The sequence below is a fragment of the Belonocnema kinseyi genome, chromosome 6 (assembly GCF_010883055.1).
Source record: "Belonocnema kinseyi isolate 2016_QV_RU_SX_M_011 chromosome 6, B_treatae_v1, whole genome shotgun sequence".
Lineage (NCBI taxonomy): Eukaryota > Metazoa > Arthropoda > Insecta > Hymenoptera > Cynipidae > Belonocnema > Belonocnema kinseyi.
The window spans coordinates 100219706-100239231 of record NC_046662.1 but is presented as its reverse complement, the minus strand read 5'-3'; the positions used below and the strand labels follow the sequence as shown (position 1 = coordinate 100239231).

Below are 19526 nucleotides of genomic sequence, written 5' to 3'. Positions count from 1 at the left end.
AGAAGTGTTAAAACAAGTAAAAATCTTTTTAAAATTTCTTGTTTTAAAAGATATAGGAGCCTAAATTACATTACAAACTGTAATACAAAATACTGGTGTTTGGAAATCGTAAGAAATGTTTCAAAAAATAATAGGTTATTTAATTATTTGTATTCCTTCTGGAAAATTAGCTAAAGGAAGTTAGTGTAATTCTTAACGGTAATGAAAAGACAGCTTATTCTTCGTAGAACCCATCGAAATGATCTAATGCAACAATTATTTTCTTCTCTTCATATGCTTTACTAATGACCTTGAGCCTTGAGGTACTATACGTAAAGATATTATATCTTTGCTAAACGAAGTACTAGCAGAGGAATCTGTCGGCAATGAAGATTTCGTTTGCCGCTGCCGCCATGTGCCCATGCATGCTCATGTGTGTTGGCGGTAGGGTGGTAGGATGGCGTGATACTGTGAATCAGTGATGGCGGCAAGTGCCATGTAACGAATAGTCATGAAGTGCCATGGATTATGATACGACGATGTCAGATAGATTATTACCTGAGGGAGAAACTAAGGCCAATATGAATTACAATTTTCATAGACAAAATCGTTGTTTTCGTTCATATCGGTTCCTTCTATCTGTAAATCTCATTACTCTAACCCTGATTTGTTTGTATGGTAAGTGACTCACATTTTATTCACTTTTCATTAGGTTCGACTGTAATTTTTTCTCAGATAGGAAGTTTTTTTAATGTTTCGAAAGCCGGAAGGGGGGGGGATACAATAACTCCACACAATCTCTGTTCAGAACAACTTTTCTTACAACAATGAACAGTTCACTGAAAATGTCAAAAGAGAAAATTGACAAGACACCTAGCGACGATATTACACGGTGGTCCAACTTCATACCTGTTGATTTTTTTAATTGATACATAGAGGGCATGCCCCCCCCCCCCTATTTTATGAGCTTCCCGAACAACATTCCTGTTATTTTGGAAGTGTGAGCGAAGTCTGTTAATATTAAAACGTCTCGTAAAGGCTTGAAGACTTGTATGGAAAATGTTATTCACGTTTTTGTGTTTAAACTTAGCTTTCGGGAGATTATTACAGTTTGTTGAGTAGTCTCCAGCGAATGTGTTACGCTAAAATATTTTAAATTTCAGCGCCCCCCCCCCCCCCCCCCCCCCCCCCCCCCCCCCCCCCATCCCTCGTATGGAGCACGAGAAACAAGTAAAATGTTTTAAAACATTTTTTAACTAATTGTTAATTTCAATTTGTTCAAGTAATTTTGTTTTCCTATTTATTCAATGAAAGAAACTTTTTTACTTGTCATCTGATAATTAGTTATTTGTAGATAAAAAAAACTCTACTTTTTAAAATTTTGTGAACTTTTTCTCTTATTAAATATCTGCGCCCTTCAGATATTACTAACCCATTCTTTTAACATCCTTATTTGTTTAAATAATGTTCTTTGTTCCGAAATAAATGTTTGAAACTTATCTTTTTCTGTAGTTAATGCTGTAATTTGTCATTGTTCAGAGCAACATTTTATGTTAAAACTATTACCCAATCGTTATACGAAATGTTTAAATATAATAGTACATTTTGATGGAAATGCCTGTAAAAAATCTTTTTTTTTTACTTAACTTGGTTATGTGTGTCGCCTATTATTATATATTTAAATGTTATCAATACTATTTAAATTTTATTAATATTATTTAAATCATTAATATTTGTTTAAATCATTTTTCACACTGGTCATGTAAAGTTTTTTTTTAGTAAGATTTCATTCTATAAAAATTACGATCAATTTTGTCGTTCTGAAATTATTTTCTTAATTTTCCCCGATGACTGATAAGTATTGGTACTCTGGACGCTAAAACTAAGTTTTTAAACATTTATTTTTTTTTCAATTTTTCAGCATAAATATAAAAAGAAATTGTTTCACCAAATATTAATTATTTTAAGAACTTTTGTAACATTTAAGTCTGTAACAATAAGTTACACATTTAATCAAATTTATAAAAAAAAAGTTGCTATTGACAGTTACAAATTACCACACGGAATACAGAAAAAGATCATTTTCAAACATTTATTTTTAGATAAAAATTGTCTGAACAAAAAAAAAATTAAACAAATATGAATTTTTTATCAAAGTTACAAGTAAATGATACTTAATTGTTAGGTGGGACGTAAAAAAATTCTCCTTTCAATGAGTAAGAAGCAGAAAAAACTAATAACTGAAAATATACGTATTAATTTTGCACAAAATTGCTCATTTCAGTTTTTATGAAAAAATTATGAATGTGTTAATCATGTGTAATTTCACAAGGTTTTCTTAAAATAATTTTAACAATACTTAACATTTTTCAATTGTAATTGGCCTACTTTGTCGGTATTGAGTTAGGTATAGGAACATATAGCTGGATAAATTCCCGACATACCAGCGATATAATGGGACTATAATGTGAGCAGATAAAGCATATACATTGAAGTATTATTTTCCATAGAAACCCCAAAATCGATACTTCTGACCTTTGTTTACAAAAACGTGAATATCTCCTAAACCGCGATCGACAAAGTGAATCCATAATAAGAATCAATCAATAACAGAATAAATAATCAAAAAGTATTTCAGTTATTCGCAACAATTGTCTTATATTTAAGTAATGAGCTTGCGGGTTTTTAAACGCCCCTTTCGAATTTTTGTATCGTCCGAATCCGGTTTGATTCGCAAATAATGAATTTCAGTCTGGCAGTCGGAAGACGAACATTGCAGACACAAGTTGTCTTCAATGCTGGATAACATAAAATCGCTTGGCTTATGCGAAAGATCAGTAATAAGTGGGAAGCCTTTCAGGGATCTAACGAGGCTAAAGTTGTATGAGCTGGACCTGTCAATGTCGAAGAAATTGTCAAGCTTGTCAAGCTGCCTCGATAATGTAGAGTCACTATTGAATACTGTATACAAAGATGAACCAACAATATACGCCATAACTCCAACTTTCGCAAGGCCAGTCCAGAAAGCAGAATTGACGCGTTTGGCACAAACTTTCCTGCTAGTACCCAAATTTCACTGGATTGTTGTCGAGGACTCTGTTAATAAGACCAGCCTGATCACAAATTTTCTGGCCACTAGTTTACTTTCTTACACTCATTTAAATGTGCCCACACCGACTACATACAAGCTAGGAAAACGAGATCCAAACTGGAAGAAACCTCGAGGAGTCGAACAGCGAAATGCAGCTCTTCGATGGCTTAGAGAAAACTTGGATTCTAGTCAGAATGGGATTGTGTTCTTTGCTGATGATGACAACACATACTCTGTTCAACTCTTTGCTGAAGTAAGTTTTCATTTTGAATTATAATTTTGCACATTGTCTTTACTTTTTATTAAATTAGTTCCGGGTGCATAATCTACTTCTTTTTTTCTCAATTTCCCCTTTTTTCTATATTTTTTTTTTAGTACGGGGAAGTTTTTGAGACCGGGAAATGACACTTTACAAATTTTTAGGAGAGAAATGTTTCCAAGTTTGATTTAAAACGTTTGTAAAATGATTAGTTGAATTTTTATATTTTTCAATTATGCTATTATTCAGTTTACAGTGCGTAATTCGAAAATATTTTACGTACAAAATTGTCCACTTTAGATTTTTATTTTTAAGCTTGCATTTTCAATTTAAAGAATTTTAAAAAGCTGTCTTGAAGGCTTGAAGAATTAAACATTAAAAGCGTTTGGACTTGAAATTTTTTGATAAAAAACATTTTTATTTTATGCACTTTAAATATGAATAAATAATTTGTGTAATGGATCTGTGCTTAAATTACTAAAAAGTGAACAATAATTGATTTTACAAAACGATTTTAAATCCGTGGAAAATTTAAGAATTTCCAGATTTTAACGTCACAAATTAAACCGTTTCTATTTGAAAGTCTTAGCCATTTAAAAAATGTAAATTTCGTAATAAAATTCGTAATTATAGGCTTTTATGAAATTAAAAATATTATTTTCATTCAATTTCAAATTTTTGAATTGAGAAAAAATTTTTTTGACTGTTTAGCAGTATGCGACTGTTCATTTGAGACGAGTAAATTGAAATGAAATATATAAAAGTAAAAAATTTGAAACTGAATTGTTTCACATATAATTGTTGTATTTGCAAATTTTTTAATTTGTAAGTAAAATTGTTGAATTTTGATGTATAAATAACAATTAAACTTTTATTATTTTTAGAACAAATTTAAGTAATTTTAAGAGATATTTAGAGGTTTTGAAAAGATTTAAAATAAGCATGAAAATTTTTTCAAATGTCCTTAGAATCTTCCAGATTCTATTCTGAAAACTTTGTGAATCTTTTAAAACCTTTATAAATATTATCTTAAAATAATTTGTGTGAAATCCGCATTTTGTTTTAAACTAGGCTATCATAATTTAAATTAATTTTGAATAATTTCAAAAGTTCTAAATATCTCTTAAAATTGCTAAAATTTCTACTACAGATAATAACTGTTCAATTGTTATTTATACATCCAAATTTTAAGCACATTTTTTAAAATTTGCAGTATTTCCTAAAAATTGTAGGAAAAATGCAATTCAGTTTAAAAAATATTTAGGAGTTGTGTAAAATATTTCAAAAATAATTTTTAATTTGAAAAAATTTTAAACTTCTAGATTTCTCAAGAGTTTGAAATGAAATTTTATAGCTTTTCAAGGATGTTTAAACTATTTAAAATGAAAATAAAATAAATAAATAAATAATTTTAAACTTTAATTTTAAAAGTTCATAATTCAAAAACTCCATTTTGAGTGCTTTAATTTGTAGTTTATTTTTTACCATTTTAAATAAAAAAATGTTTAGTTTTAAGAGTCTTCATTTTTTAATTCAATTGACCGTGAAAAATGTTTGCGTACCGGGAAATGACTCGGAATTTATTTTTTCGATTAAAACGGCCACCCTGAATACTCTTAAAAAAAAGTTTGAAGCTGAAATTTTTTAAAGCGTGTTGATAATTTGGAAACTGGAGACAGAAGTTCTTAGCCAATATACATAAAATTAGAACACTTACGAAATATCCTACTTTTTAAATAAGTATTAGAAGGTGAACACTTTTTAGTTCAAATGTGAAAAGTACTTCTACAAAGTAACTTGTGGGTTGGCATTCGACAGAAGGGGAAAAATTTTTAATCAGTAAAATGTAACGATTTCGAATTAAAAATATTTCCTATTGGTTAAAAAAATACGACGTATGTGTTATATTTGCAGGTTTTACTAATGGACGATAATAAATTGCGAACTTCAAAAATAAAGTTTTGCTCAATAACAATTTTTTTGAAAATGTGCAAAAACCTGTTTTTTTTATTCAGCTTGAACGAAATAAACATTTTATCATTTTTATTTTTTGGAAAAAAACCGTTTGTCATGATTTAGGATTTTTGTGATTTCATTTTTTTTTTAAGATTTTGGAACGTTATAAGCAAAGTGCAAAAAAATCTTTTCCATGAATAAAAAATAAAAACATGTTTCTTTGGTTCAAGCTGAAGAAATTGCAGGTTCGAATCAATCAAAAAAACATGTTTTTGTACATTTATAAAAAATTCTAAATAGGGCAAAATTTGATTTTAAATTAAAAAATGTTTAATTGTAAATTTAAAAAGAAAACAGAAGCTATTATCAGATATCAAAATTTTGTTTTGACTTGTTTTGCAAGTAGACACAAATTTTTATTCCTCAGCTCAAAAGATTAAATTAATTCTAGTGTTTTTACTTCACTCTACTGAAGAGTGTAATTTTAAATTTACATTGTAAGTATTAATTATAGTAGGAAAGAAATGACAAATTTAGGAAAGAAACATTTATGAGAACGATGTTAAACATATCAAAATTTTAGATTTAAAACATTTTATTTTTTCTCGAACCTTTTATATCACTTTGTAAGGTGTATGGATTTCTAACGAACTCTGTATAACCATATTATAAAAATAAATTCTTAATGGCAGAAATCATTACAAAATCATTAAAAATTATTTAAATATATAACGTTTCTTATAAAAAGTGTATTTGTTCTTTTCGACATGTAAAAATAAATGGAAAATCTTCCCCAATTTCCCCTTTTTGAGTTCATTTTGCGCTGTGATCCCTGTTAGTTTTAAATTATCTTTACACCTGTTTCAGATGTCAAGAATAAAAAAGGTTGGCGTATGGCCTGTCGGTTTGGTTGGTGGTTTGATGGTCGAAAAACCAATTTGTGATAAGGAGACAAAAAAAGTCACTGGTTTTAATTCAGTTTGGAAACCAGACAGACCATTCCCAGTTGACATGGCAGGATTTGCAATAAACTTGAAGCTCGTCCTCGGGAAAGAAGATGCCTGGTTTTCATATGATGTTCAAGGCGGATATCAAGAAAGTGAAATTCTAAGACGAATGGTCACAAAAGACGAGTTGGAACCATTAGCAGGATTTTGTACAAAGGTATAATCTAACAGCCTTTATTTTCTGAGTTTGAAAGACCTCAGAGACCGGTGTCTTTTCCTATCCCTTATATTCACCTGGAGCCCTTAAAATCCCCTGTTTTCAAGAACTGTCTTGAAAGCACCCTATCGAGAGGTTAACAGCTCGTGAAATCAGGTAGAAACTTGTTCTAAAGTCTCCTCAAATTTCCGAAAGTTAGTTAATTTGAAATATCTTGAAATAATGTGAAGTCAAGTAAAATCGGTAAAGTCAGGTGAAACCTGGAAAATATTATGAGTTTATATCTTTCAGTTTCAGTTTATATCTTTTAGCGAGTTATGATCTTTTCAAAAAAAAAAAACGCCAGTGTGGTCTAATTATTTCAAGTATTTGAGGGCGACTGAAGTCAGTAAAATAATTATAATAATTAAAAACATTGAATTTCTAGATTTCATGACAAGATAAACGTATTTTTACTATTTTTGGTATTGATTTGTATCACGGTTTGTATGCTTGTATTTCTGAAAAAAACACTGTATTTTCTTCATTTTTTCTATATAGATAGCTTACAATGTCCTCTACAAGCCTTGTCAAAATCAAAATTGGATCTCTTATTTTTCGAGAAGTAATAAAAAATGTACGCCAAAATGATGCACATGATGTGCAAAACCATGTAAACAATAGACGAACAATAGAAGAATATTATCATCGTTAAATTTGGCGTACATTTTTTATTATGTCTCGAAAAATAAGGGAGCTCCCGTTTTGATATTTACAGGGCTCGTATAGGACATTGTAGCTGCCTTTATAAAAAATGAACAAATTAAAGTGTTTTTTTTTTTCTTTAGAAATTCAGCTTCAAACTAAGTTTTTGAAAAATTAAAGAAGTTTTTTACATTTTTTTATTCAAAAAATATTTTTTTAAACTGCGTCCGATTACCAATAATTTAAGAAAAAATGGATCTCAATATCATTTATATCCCCAAAGTTATGGAGGCTTAAGAAAAAATGCATAACAATTTTTTATTTCGAATATCTCCTAATTTTTTTGATTTTTTTTTTAAATCATTTAAGGATTTTTTTCTTTCAATACCTTAAAGAATTGGTATTAGAATTTTCATCAAAATTACTGACAATAGGTGAATTTATTCAGATGATCTGACATGGAATTGTTCCTGTTTAATACTAATATCGTCGTATGCGTGCTTTATTAATAAGGAACTTTGCATGCGGGCAAAATGAAAATATTCTTAAAAACTAACAAAAATATGCAAAGTTTGGTTGGCAACCCACATATGAGCTCCAAAGTTTAATGAAAAATTTAAAAAAAAGTGCTAAATAATTTTCACGGACGGTTGTTTAAAAAATAGCGCATAAATCCGCAAGTCTGAAGTAGGCGTACACTCGATCAGTCGAGTTGTTAACCTCTCGTACCCTATTTTCAATCAATAGCGTACATTTTAAATAAAATCAAGGCTTTCAAACTTAGCATTTTTTAAATATTAAACAATTAAGCCAAATCCCTTTCGGGTAAACTTTTTAAAATAATATTTGGAAAATAATCGCTGTATAAGTGAAAAAATAGTTTTGAATAACAGACTTGGACTATTTCATCATTTGATGCACAATTTCCTCCGTCAACTAAAGCAAAAATACTTAAAATGTGAATATTAACTTCGTACCAGAAGAGCACTATCTGAATAAAATTGCAATGTGTTAAAAAATGTAGGATAAACGGCTAATAAAATTCGAGTGATGGCATTTCTATAATTAAAATGAATTTTCCACCTTTAATTTAGTACATATTACTTTCCTTGCTTGGTCGTCATTTATTATAATTATGACTAGAAACGTTTTTCCATCCACTGGTTTTCCTATTTTTTTAAATCTAGCTAGATTAAAAAAAAATGCTTGTAAAAAATATTTAATCATTTTATTGACAGGATACAACAGAAAAAAATGTACTTGTCTGAAAAACTAAAACGAAAAAAACAGCTGTTTCTACTCACAAGTCATTTTCGCGTATTTTAATATTAGTCTCTATACTTATGCCTAAAAATCATTTTAATATCTCAATACTTTTTTCTAATTTATTTTTGCCAATAAAAATTCCTGTTCTGCTGAATGACTTTGCAAAGACAACTAAAAAGAGAATATTGAAAAACATAAAAATCACTACGCATGTGGAAAATCCTTATGCCGTTCAAGTCATGATTTCTGAAGCTTTTCAATTTTTTTTCTAAAATATTCTTGTCAGGAAAAATTTCTATGAGTAGTTAAAACCACTAAAAAAATTAAAGTCTTTCCTTAACCACTCATTACTATTGTTAATGCGTGTTAAAATAAAATGTTTAAAAGTACTGTTTTCCTCAGGTGAAAAATAAAACAAATCGTTTGTTAATCATTTTGAATCTTTGTAGGTTTACGTTTGGCATACAAGAACGGAGCAGCCAGTTCTTAGCGCCGAGCAAGTCCTGATCAGAAAAGGAAAGCGATCAAATATTGGTATTGAAGTATAATAACACTGTCCTATAAAAATTACCTTTTTTTTGTCTCCATAATGTTTCAGGTAGTTTTTTATCGACTTTTTTTACGCTGATTCCGAATTCGACAACGGCGCGTGACTGTACAAAACAACATTAAAGTCTTTTACTTTTTCAAATACTTGATGTGATGAAGCATTTTTGTTGCCAGATTCAGTGTCAGTCCAAAATATTATCACAGAAAGCCAGAAACATTTCGGAGACAAAATCGTGTAGGACCGTGTCATTGCATACCGAGTACATATGCGAAGTGCCATGGGGATGACAGTATTTCAAGTTTTCGGAAATTTTTAGAAAAATTACATTACATAAAAGTATTCTCTATGAATCCTAACATTTTGAAATATGTCGCAGAAGAATTACTGAAGATTTTGTGAATTAAATGTCAAATCTAGATTTTATCATTTAATCTAAGTACTTATGTTAAATTCCAATTTGACCGAAAACATCTGAAGGAATATTTAAAGAATCTAACAAAAGTGAGCATATCCGAACAAAGCACAATTATTTTCTTACACATAATTCTTAGATTGTAAATATTTGTATCAACTTCTTTATAAAAGAGAATTGTGTTCTCATAATAATGTTTGCGATATTTTAAATACATACATTTTGTCTGAAAGTGGCCTTAGACCATAAATCTAACGAATGATTGCTGTGTGAATTGAAAACTGGATGCAATTATTTTATAGACTGTAATATTGTATAAATGTACACCTGCGTCCTATTTGCGTGTATTTTGCTCCTTGTAGCAAGTTGTCAGCTAAAATTTGAGGGTAAAATTAAAAAAAAACTACACTTTTCAAAATTTGTTTCTGTTTATTTAGAGTTTGACTTGGTCGCATACAGAAAAAGCATACATAGAAAATATGCCTTACCGCCTAAAAAAGTTGACCACGAATCGAAACGACCTAGAAACTGGAAGATGCGTTTAATACTTGAATTTTCATGGAAAGGTACGAGATGAACGTCATTTTGTTTTTCGCAGCGGGTATTAAACAGCTGCGTCGAAATTTCACTACCAATAAACTCAGCGAATTTTCGTTCTCGCGACACTGATAATAATTCTCGTCATTATAATAATATTCTAATACCTTACGAGCTAATAAGTACTATAATATTTGGCAAACTCCTTGTCACATTACGTATAAAAGCTACTTGCGCGGAAAGAGCATTCGCGTTATAATTGTGCAGTTGTGCCTTTTTGAAAATGACAAAAAATTCAATAGAAGTTGTTTCCTCGGTGGGAAAATCGTAACAGTCTTATACAAAACTTTCCGAGATTTAATAGTCTCGTTTCTTTAAGCCTGAGAAAAAATTGTGCTAGTCTGGAATTTTTCTAACGGATGCTCTATCCTCGCCAGAGTAAAATGTTCTGCCAAAAGAGATTAAGCATAAATGCGGCGGATACATCGAGGCGTCGCACTTTATGCTCAATATCTTCAGTTCTACAATATACATGTTATGTATTTACCAAGACTGTTCTAAGCTTATCAAATACTTATCACTAGGGAAAAACGTTTACAAGCATTTACAAAAACTTATCACATTTTTAACTTTCTTCTTACAAAAAAGCCTTTGCTCCTGAAATTTCGAAACATCGATATCATACACACAAAATGTGAAGTGCTCGATATTCATGAAACTTAATGATAAGTACTATTTTGCAAGGTACCTGAAATGCCGGTATCTCGTGCCGTATTATACAAACGTATATAGAGAGATTTATAATGCCAAGGTACGATATCAAAGAAAGAAAATGAGTCGAAAAATTGTAAAGTGATCGAATCACCTCTTTCCTCCGAGCGGGGGAAACCGATATTTTATTTTTGACATTTAATCAGAGAGAGAGAGAGAGAGAGAGAGAGAGAAAGTCCGCTCTTAGCTGTGCGTACTTATTTTGTTAACATCAGTGCGTGACTAATACTAAAAGCAGGCTTTAAATTCAGGTGCGTATTTTTTACGCAGGTAGAAATGAAGTAGGGAAGCTGATTTTGTCGCAAATCGTTAAAAATGGATTAAGATTAATATTATTTGTAGTTAAAATGAAAGATCAAGTCTTCAAATGTATAACACATCAATACTTAAAAATTTGAAGGTGTCCAAATATAAAAATCTCTAATCATGAAACCTTTCTAATAAGAATGGCAGTTAGAGAAACAATCCCTATTAAAAGATAAATGACTTTGAACGTGAATCGTTTCCAATATCTACGATTAAAAATAATCAGCTAAAGGTCCTTAAAAATATATCGTGTCTCTTTGTCACTCGAGAACACAAGGTCGGTGTTCTTGAACGTCACTTCAAATCACAACTTGAAGGGACTTTTACATAATTTGTTGTTTAAATAAAAAAAAGTCGATAATAACACATAATTGGAGGTGCAAGTTGATGAGGAATACATGCGGGATCGGACGAGTCGAACGCGCAAAACTGGTACAATACCCTATATAATATACAAAACGCTCGACTCTGAGCCTAGAATTGGAATCAGTCTTTGAACAAAAAAAAGTAGACCCGATCGATGACACTAGAGAATGTTTAGCTGAAATACAACAACCTGAAACTTACAAGCATTAATTACGCGCAACGAACAGTGATTTAGAAAGTATGGTAAAATAAAAGAATCAAAAAGATGTAATACACGTATTTACAAAGTGCCACAAACTCTAAATGCAAAAAATTCATATTCCCCTCGAAATTTTCAAGTGCAGAATAATGGGAATTTTTTGCAGTCTGTTTGAATCGCACGCGCCAAGCCGGCGTACTAGATCGCAACCATCGTAAGGATGTTTCTTCTCGAAGCAGTGACCACTAACAATTATTATCGATACACTTACAGTGTGCTAAATTTTGTACATTTCCTTTCTCTCGCTTTAGAACGGCCTAACTACGTTTATTCCTCTTTCTATTTCTCTTCACCAGGGTGCTACGACGCGGTACTTTTACAGGCTTTCACTAAAGCTTCACTACGGGAGAGTCCCTTGAAACTGAGTAGAAGCAAATGAAAAAGTTGAAATTTTGCATGCATACGTTCTGTTGCATTAGTTTTCATTTTTCGATATTTCTGCTCAATTTCTTGGGAGGATCGTCGATTCATATTTTGAAAATTTTCAGGGATTTTAAAATCATGATCGAAAAGATTCTACATTTGTCAAGAGTTTCAAGTGTTAAAAAAAAATTGGATTTCAATGTATTTCAAATTGAAAGATGTTAAACCGCGACGAGAAAATTTTTTTAATATTAACTACCGAAGCCTCTTTTAAATTCGGCACAATTATTTTTGTTCGGAATCGATGAAAATTTTCAAGTTCTTTTGGCTAATTCTACATTGTGCTGTGCAGGAAAGACTAGCTGCCGTGATCGGTACAGTTACCGAATCTTTGAACTTTACATACATATGATACGAAATGATTGAAATATTTGTACCAGGATCATGGATTTAAAATCAAAATCCCTCGACCTGCATCAATTGTCGAAGGAAAAGAACAAAACGATGCAGGTTCTATGATGCGAGTCAACGTGCACAACGCCAGATTAGAAAGGTAAACAAACGTTAGTAATATTATAATCCGAAAATCTTCTGTTGACTCGAAAAATCCAAAAGCAAGGAATAGAAAGGCCACTTCGTTAACGATCTCTTTGGTTCAATCCGAGCGGATCTTAAAAATCGCGCTTCTTTCATCATTCAAGCACATAGAGCTTTTTTGGATTTTAAGTTCCGTCCGGAGATCGCGATCTGAACCATTTACAATCTAGTACGCCGGAAGAATATCTAGACGGCCGAGTCTTTGCCAATGAAACCCGTCTTTGAGATGGACCTTTTGCCGTCGAATGTGATGGATGTCTCTCGGCGGAGTCCGGAATCGATGATCGGCGTGATCTTCTTTTCTTCTCGTAGAGGTTCCTTCTCGTCTCTGAAAAATGTACAAGGTAATCGGAATTTAGCAGCTGAAGCGAACTAGGTCGAGAAAGCAAAAATGCGACGCGGGATGCAAACACGGATAGTCGTTCGCATGCCAAAATCAATACAAATTTCATCAGATACGAAAAATAGGACAAGATGCTTTTGTAAAAAATACTATCTTGGAAACACCCATTTCACGCAGCTTTTTTTTTTGTCAGGTATACGTATTACAATCATCAAATGTAAAGTCTAAAAAATAAATAGAATTTTAGTTCTATTACGTTTTGGGCTACAAGATATTTCGTAATTCAAATCTAAAATTAGCGTTCTGAAGCCGCAAAAAATTTTCCGGAATTTGTAAAGATAACAAAGAAATCAATGAACAGAAATATAAAAGTTTTATGCAAAAATAGCTCCCATACTATAAAAAAAAAAGTTACAAACTAAAATTAATTAGGTTCGAGATCCTTAAGAAGTGATCATTGTTGTGAGCTTATACGTTCATTAGAAGAATTTATATTCTGCAGTTTCCTTTAGCCAATTTAGATAAAATCTAAAAAAAAAAATGATATTTTAAAAGCATTTACATTTTAAAAAAAGTTTGATTATAATTATACAAAAATGCATACTTCTTTAATAGAAACGTGTGTAGAAATTTTTTAACTTGAACAACAAAGTTTTTGTCAAATCTTAATTTTTTATTTAAAACAAAAACTCATTAATACGTGAAAGGAATACTCGATTTTTTTAAATTTCAGGTAACATTTTCAACCTATGACCTTAACGTAAAATTTGTAGCGCTCGTTGTATTCTGTTTGCTTCCTCATGAAAAAAATAGATTCCAAAACTTGAAATATTGAGTTTTAAAGAAAAAGGGCATATCTTGGATTTTTTAAGTGTTGAAAGTATCAATTTTATATTTTAATACGATTTTTTACAGGCTGCTCTAAAAGTTGAGTATTTGTAAATGAAAAAATAGCATATAACTATTCATATATATATTATCATGAGCTATAATTAATAATTGTAATACAAAAAGATTTCAAAGATTTCTAATTAGGAATGATGTAAATATTTATACACTTCCGTTCAAAAGTTTTAGGACATCTCTTTTTTTATGACTGAATAAATTCTGTTAATTTTAATTATACTAGAGCTTAAATAATTTCTCTCTAAAAGCTTGATTGTTTTCGAAATTCTGTATAAAATAAGCCCAAGATGAAGTCAATTTTTGTAGTTTTTAAGTAAATATTGCAAAAATAGCGTAAATTTCGATGTTTTTGGGCTCATTTTGAAGCTTTTTTCACTGCATCACAACAGCTTATGAGTATAAATCGTAAATATTTTCTTTTTGAATTGCAAGAACTTGCAGTTGTAACAAAAAAGTAAAGAAAAATTGCTATAATTTTTGTAAAATATATGAAACATGTAATCATAAAGTTTCTATGTAATTTCCTCAAAATATAGATTTATATAACTTTTATTCTGATTTTCCTGCAGATAAGATGTTTTCAAATTTTTCCAACTTTTTTATTACAAATTCAAGTTCTTGCAATACGAAAAGAAATTTTTTACAATTTATATTTGTAAGCTAATGTAATACAACGAAAAAATAGCTTCAAAATGAGCCCAAGAACATTAAAATATGTTGATTATTTCGGAAGTTATTGAAAATTTAAGAAAGCATTGACATTTACACTATTTTGCAATATCTACTTAAAAACTAGACAAATTGGCTTCGCCCTGGGCTTATTTTATACAGAATTTCGAAAACAATCAACCTTTTAAAGATTTCAGTCATAAAAAAGAGGTGGCCTAAAACGTAAATCCAGAGAATTTCAATGATTTAAGAATTAAAGGTTTCATTTTCTGAATTAATAAGTTCACAATTTCTCCAGTAAAAAGTATTGAGTATATAAACAAAACATTAACATTATATTTTAGATCAAAAGTAAATTACACTGTCCTACACGGTTTTGTCGCAGTAATGTTTCCGGTCATTTTTCGTAGAAAAATAGCCTCGTGTAAAAAGAGAGTTTAAAATTTAGAGATAATTTGAAACCTGCTATTAAAAAACGGTATAATCACTGAATAATCATGACTAATAAGACAAAATATTTAAATATTTGCAGGAAATGGAGAGCTAAGAACCCTTGAGTTTGAAAAATAAATCACATAAATTAAAAGAATTAATTTCCAGATAACACTTTCCTTTTTAAATACGTTCGAATTAAATTATAAAAAATATTTAATTAAAATTGAGTACAAAAAAGTTATCCATAATCTTGAACTATTCTCGAAACAGCTGAACAAAAATGATTAATTTGAGAATAGTAGACAACACGAAGGAATTCCTTCGTGGTAGACAAAAACACACACTTCACAAAAACGTGATGTGCTTTTTTTTGTTTTAAAAGGCACGATGAAAAATGATCATGCAATATGGCGAAAGCAGAGCAAATAATGATCATGTTCTAAGCAAATATAAAGAATATGTACATAAATAAAAATTACGTTGTGTGTACTCGATCTAGATTGTATGAACACAGAACAACACACAAAAAAACAATAAACGGAGAAAAGAACATCACATGCTCGTCTCTTTTTTATCCGGGTGCATATCATAGCGTTGAATTATTCTCTTGGAAAAGTAATTCAGATACCACAAGAAGCTCCATTTGCATCTTGGGGTACTTTATTGTAAGGAATCGATAACCTCTTTGAATAATGTATTATCCTCTTGTTACATGCCATTAAAAGATCTCATCTCCACACTCCGCTCGTGCTTTCCTGTCTTGTACGTTAGAAAGCATTTTATCTTCTACTTAGATGATTTATCTTAACCGTCTTCGGGTTATATCTTTATCAAACAGTTTATACCTTGTGATTTATTTATTTAAAATATTTAACCTAAATTAAAATAAAGTCTGAATCAAAAAAGTAAATATTCCAGAGAAGCAAATAGGAAATCTTGCGTCGTGAGTCTGAAATTCTGTGCAAAGAGACTGAGATTTTCAAAAATCTTATTCAAATGAGAGAGTAGATATCAAAGACAAAACAAAGAAGAACGAAATCTTCATGCCAAGTAACAAGCTGTGTTCAGTATTCCTCAGTGAGGAGCCATGCTTCTTACAAGTTTTTAATTTTTGTTTCTTACATGGCAGTATGTTTGACCAGTCTAATGGTACTTTTACCGCTATCCGAATCTTGGATGGCCGTGACGCCGGCGACATTTGCCATTTTTTGGTCGCAATATGGTAGTGGAAACCGCCAACCGTAAAGACTATCGGTAAGAAAAAAGAGAAAAGAACGAGAAGGTGAGAGTCTCTTCTTCGACTAAGTTGAAAATTCCTAAACTCTAAAAATTCAATTAATCTCAATTATCTTGAAACTTTATCTATTACAAGCATAAATACTAAATTTATTTTTCATTGTTTCTAATTAAACTCAGTGAAAAGTTTTTTTCTCATAAATAGATAGTAACGATGCCTCCATTCAATATTGGTCTACCTGCTGACAGCGTCGTCAGGCGGTGGTCACTCAATGCTTTAGATGTGTCGCAACAAAGTCGACGTTGGAGCCATCTAGCGCATACTCATATCCCTAAGATAAAATAATAGATGACCTTTCAGATAACCTCGATAATACCCAGATACTTTTCAGATAATGGTCTTAAAAAGTAAATAAATTGCATAAAACAATGTAAAAACAAGTAGAAATACATAAATAATTGTCAGAATACTTATTTATGCATTTCTAGTTGTTTTTGTAATGTTTTCTATATGAAAATATATTTTTATGATAAAAGAAGATTGTGAAATTATTTTTGAAGTAGGTTGCCGGTGACAACAACAACAACGAACAGTTACCGTGGTTACTGTTGGCCATTTTGGAAATTTTGAACTTATACTAGCAGAGTGAGGTGCGGGGGCGCAATCGCTGCGCCATCTAGCGTATACTCCTAAAGGGATCAAAGTATGTTCAGACACTCTCGTCATTGCGAGTGACCACTGACCACCGCCTGAGCGCCGTGTATGAGAATATTCCCTATGATTATACATAGCGATTAGCGTATACACGGCGCTGTCAGCAGATACATTCATACTGAATGGAGGTGTCGAGTTATATTCCTCAAAAGTTCTTCTATAGTCCAGAAAAAAAGGAATTTATTTACTTAAAGGAAAGTAAATAAAAAGTTCCACTGTAATTTACTCACGGTTAAAAGTTTACGACGGTGCTTCGTTCAGTTTTAAAAATAATCGATTTAAAAATTTACAATCATGAGGATTGTCTATCTATAGCATTTAAATTATTCTAAAATAGGTTAAGATACGAACTGAAGTTACCAGAACAATTATTTTTTATTGTTTACACAATGCACATGCTAGGATTCGAAAATGATAGAAAAATAACTGGTCTGCCAACTTTAGTTTATAAAAAGCAAAATACCTTCGTAAAATTTTAACAGCGAGTAAATTGTAGCGGAACTTAATTATGCATACAGCCTGTTTAATACTTTAAAGCCTTTCAGATGTTCTTGAAAAACGCCTTAATACACTCGTTTACCTTTTAATACAATTTAAAGCTAACATAAAAATAATTTACCTAGTATTTAGAAGATAAATAAAACGTTAATGAAGAAAAATTGATTATACCCACAAAAAGCTTTAAATAAAAGTAGGTAGAATGGACCTGAAGTAAGTTGTTTACCCTCTGAATAGGAAAAAAAACTTGTCTGTATTTATAAAGATTTGGTCTGTGTGTTAAAATAAACAGTGCAATCTATATATGAGTGAATTAACTTCGGTTTTATATTGAAAATAAAAATCGAGTGATCATGTGCGATATTTGATGACATGAGAGCGCCAGACTTGCCAAAAGCACAATATATCAAATATGTAGTAGTAAACAAATATAATAAAGTGAAAATTTAAAAACTGACCTAAGAATCAATGAGAAATTTTCCAATTAAAAACGGGTTTTTATATAGAAACAAGGTCAACTTACCTCCCAAGTTTTGCGTCTTCTTCGTCTACTGGTTTTCTTCGAGACCTTTCACACATGTAGAATATGATACCTGAAACGTAATTTGAAAAATATTTCGAGAAGGAGTTTTAATTCAAAATCTTCAATGGCAAGATATAACTTGTCAACGCCTGTGTCAAAATGATTTTTTTAAAGGAGTAAATCACTGAATAAAAATAATGTTTAATTGTTTACCTGTTTTTTGCGCACAGCAGCAAATTACGTCGATAACAATGATGATGACGACTAGAACGGCAACCACAATACCAATTATGGCACCACTGGTAATCAGTGTTCCTTGATGGTGAACAACGGGGGGATCTTGACCTTGAAAAAATAAGAAAAATCTTAATGTAAAAGCTCTATTCAAATTTGGTATTGGTTAGTGCAAAAGCGGTACTGAAAAATGTTTGGTGATGAACTACCACCGCGGAAACGCGGAGAAATCCATAAATCTCAGAACTGCAAAGTACATTTTATAAATCAACATCTAATCTAAACTCGATAAACGTTTCCAACGTTGAACCTAAAGATTTTCTAAAAGAAAAACTTTTTCATGACAATTATTTTCAAAGCTTTTCCAACAGTACAGAACAAAATGAAAAAAAATTTAAAAACTATTAAAGCATTTATATAGATAATTTTCTTATCCTATTTATAATGAAGCTCCTAAATTAAACTTTGGCTTTTTATCTTTTTAAATCTGTTCTTGAAAAATTCCAAAAACGTACTGGTACATACTCCGTGCTACGAATTTTTAAGTGCGACATCACCAAACACGTTTTCGCAAAATCTGTTAAGTCTCCTGAAAAGAAAGATAGGTGCGCCAAAAATCCGCCTTTATCGGAAGCATATGTATGTACAAACAGAACGAAAAGTAATGTAGTAATGATGAAAATAGGAAAACCAAAGATTTGAGCGGTATCACACGTACGAGATTTCTAGGAAAGATGGTTAGTGAACAATTTCAATGCGACAACGAGAGGAAAGTGGAAGAGGAGAATTCGATAGTATAGTGATTGCCAAGAAGCTCATGAAAGGAGAAAGCCCATTTGTTTTATGGTGTTAGTTCTAGGCGCTACTACTCTACGTAATTGCTTCACACCACACAAGCGTTTTTTAGTCTACCCTTTTTCTTCTTTCTCCTCTACCAAAAAGAAAAGTAGGATGTATACAGTCTACGATGTTTAGCAGTGCTTTCATTGGTCGTATATTTACCAGTTCTTTCGGCTTGAGTCGGGTTTCCGCAGGGCAAAAAGCAGGCGAAAAGCGAAAATAAATGAAGACGGCTGCGGAGTGAACCATCTCAAATTGCCACTTTATCTTTTAATCACATGTTCGTAGGAAAATAGCCTTCTTTGTCGATGTAGTTACGTACAGGGATATATAGCTGGATAAATTCCCGATATTTTGAGCCCAGAACCAACCCTTAGATTGAAAAAGGAGTCAAATTTACCCACTTCCGTTCACTTTCGAGACATAAGTATTCTGGCACGAGATCAAATATAGATTGAAGTATAAATTCTTTTCACAACCAAAAAAAAAAAAACTTTTGACCCTTGCACACAAAAACGTCAATATATCTTAAACTATGATCGACAAAGTGAGCCATTTCCTTGCAGA

At 31.0% G+C, this 19526-nt stretch overlaps 2 protein-coding genes across 5 annotated transcripts in view; one reads left to right on the top strand and one right to left on the bottom strand.

Moving 5' to 3' along the window:
* Positions 1–426: 426 nt before the first annotated feature.
* Positions 427–9779, top strand: LOC117174525 (galactosylgalactosylxylosylprotein 3-beta-glucuronosyltransferase I). Of its 2 annotated transcripts, none has more exons than XM_033363725.1 (4): positions 427–657; positions 2731–3323; positions 6153–6449; positions 8849–9779. In XM_033363725.1, exons 1-4 carry the CDS (start codon positions 501–503, stop codon positions 8945–8947), a joined length of 1146 nt encoding a protein of 381 aa, XP_033219616.1. In that variant the 5' UTR covers positions 427–500; the 3' UTR covers positions 8948–9779. The 2 variants fall into 2 exon arrangements, with proteins under 2 accessions (XP_033219616.1, XP_033219617.1); XM_033363726.1 differs by having other exon boundaries at positions 541–657; positions 2840–3323.
* Positions 9777–19526, bottom strand: part of LOC117174524 (fasciclin-2-like) — a 163158-nt gene continuing 153408 nt past the window's right edge. For 2 of the 3 annotated variants that reach the window (XM_033363722.1, XM_033363721.1), the window contains exons 8-11: positions 18099–18230; positions 17886–17955; positions 16036–16161; positions 9777–12888 (exon numbers count right to left, since the gene is read on the bottom strand). In XM_033363722.1, coding sequence (XP_033219613.1) covers positions 12747–12888; positions 16036–16161; positions 17886–17955; positions 18099–18230 — 470 coding nt within the window. In that variant the 3' untranslated portion in view covers positions 9777–12746. The remainder of the gene's footprint in view (positions 12889–16035; positions 16162–17885; positions 17956–18098; positions 18231–19526) is intronic. The other variant, XM_033363723.1, reaches the window with a different exon arrangement.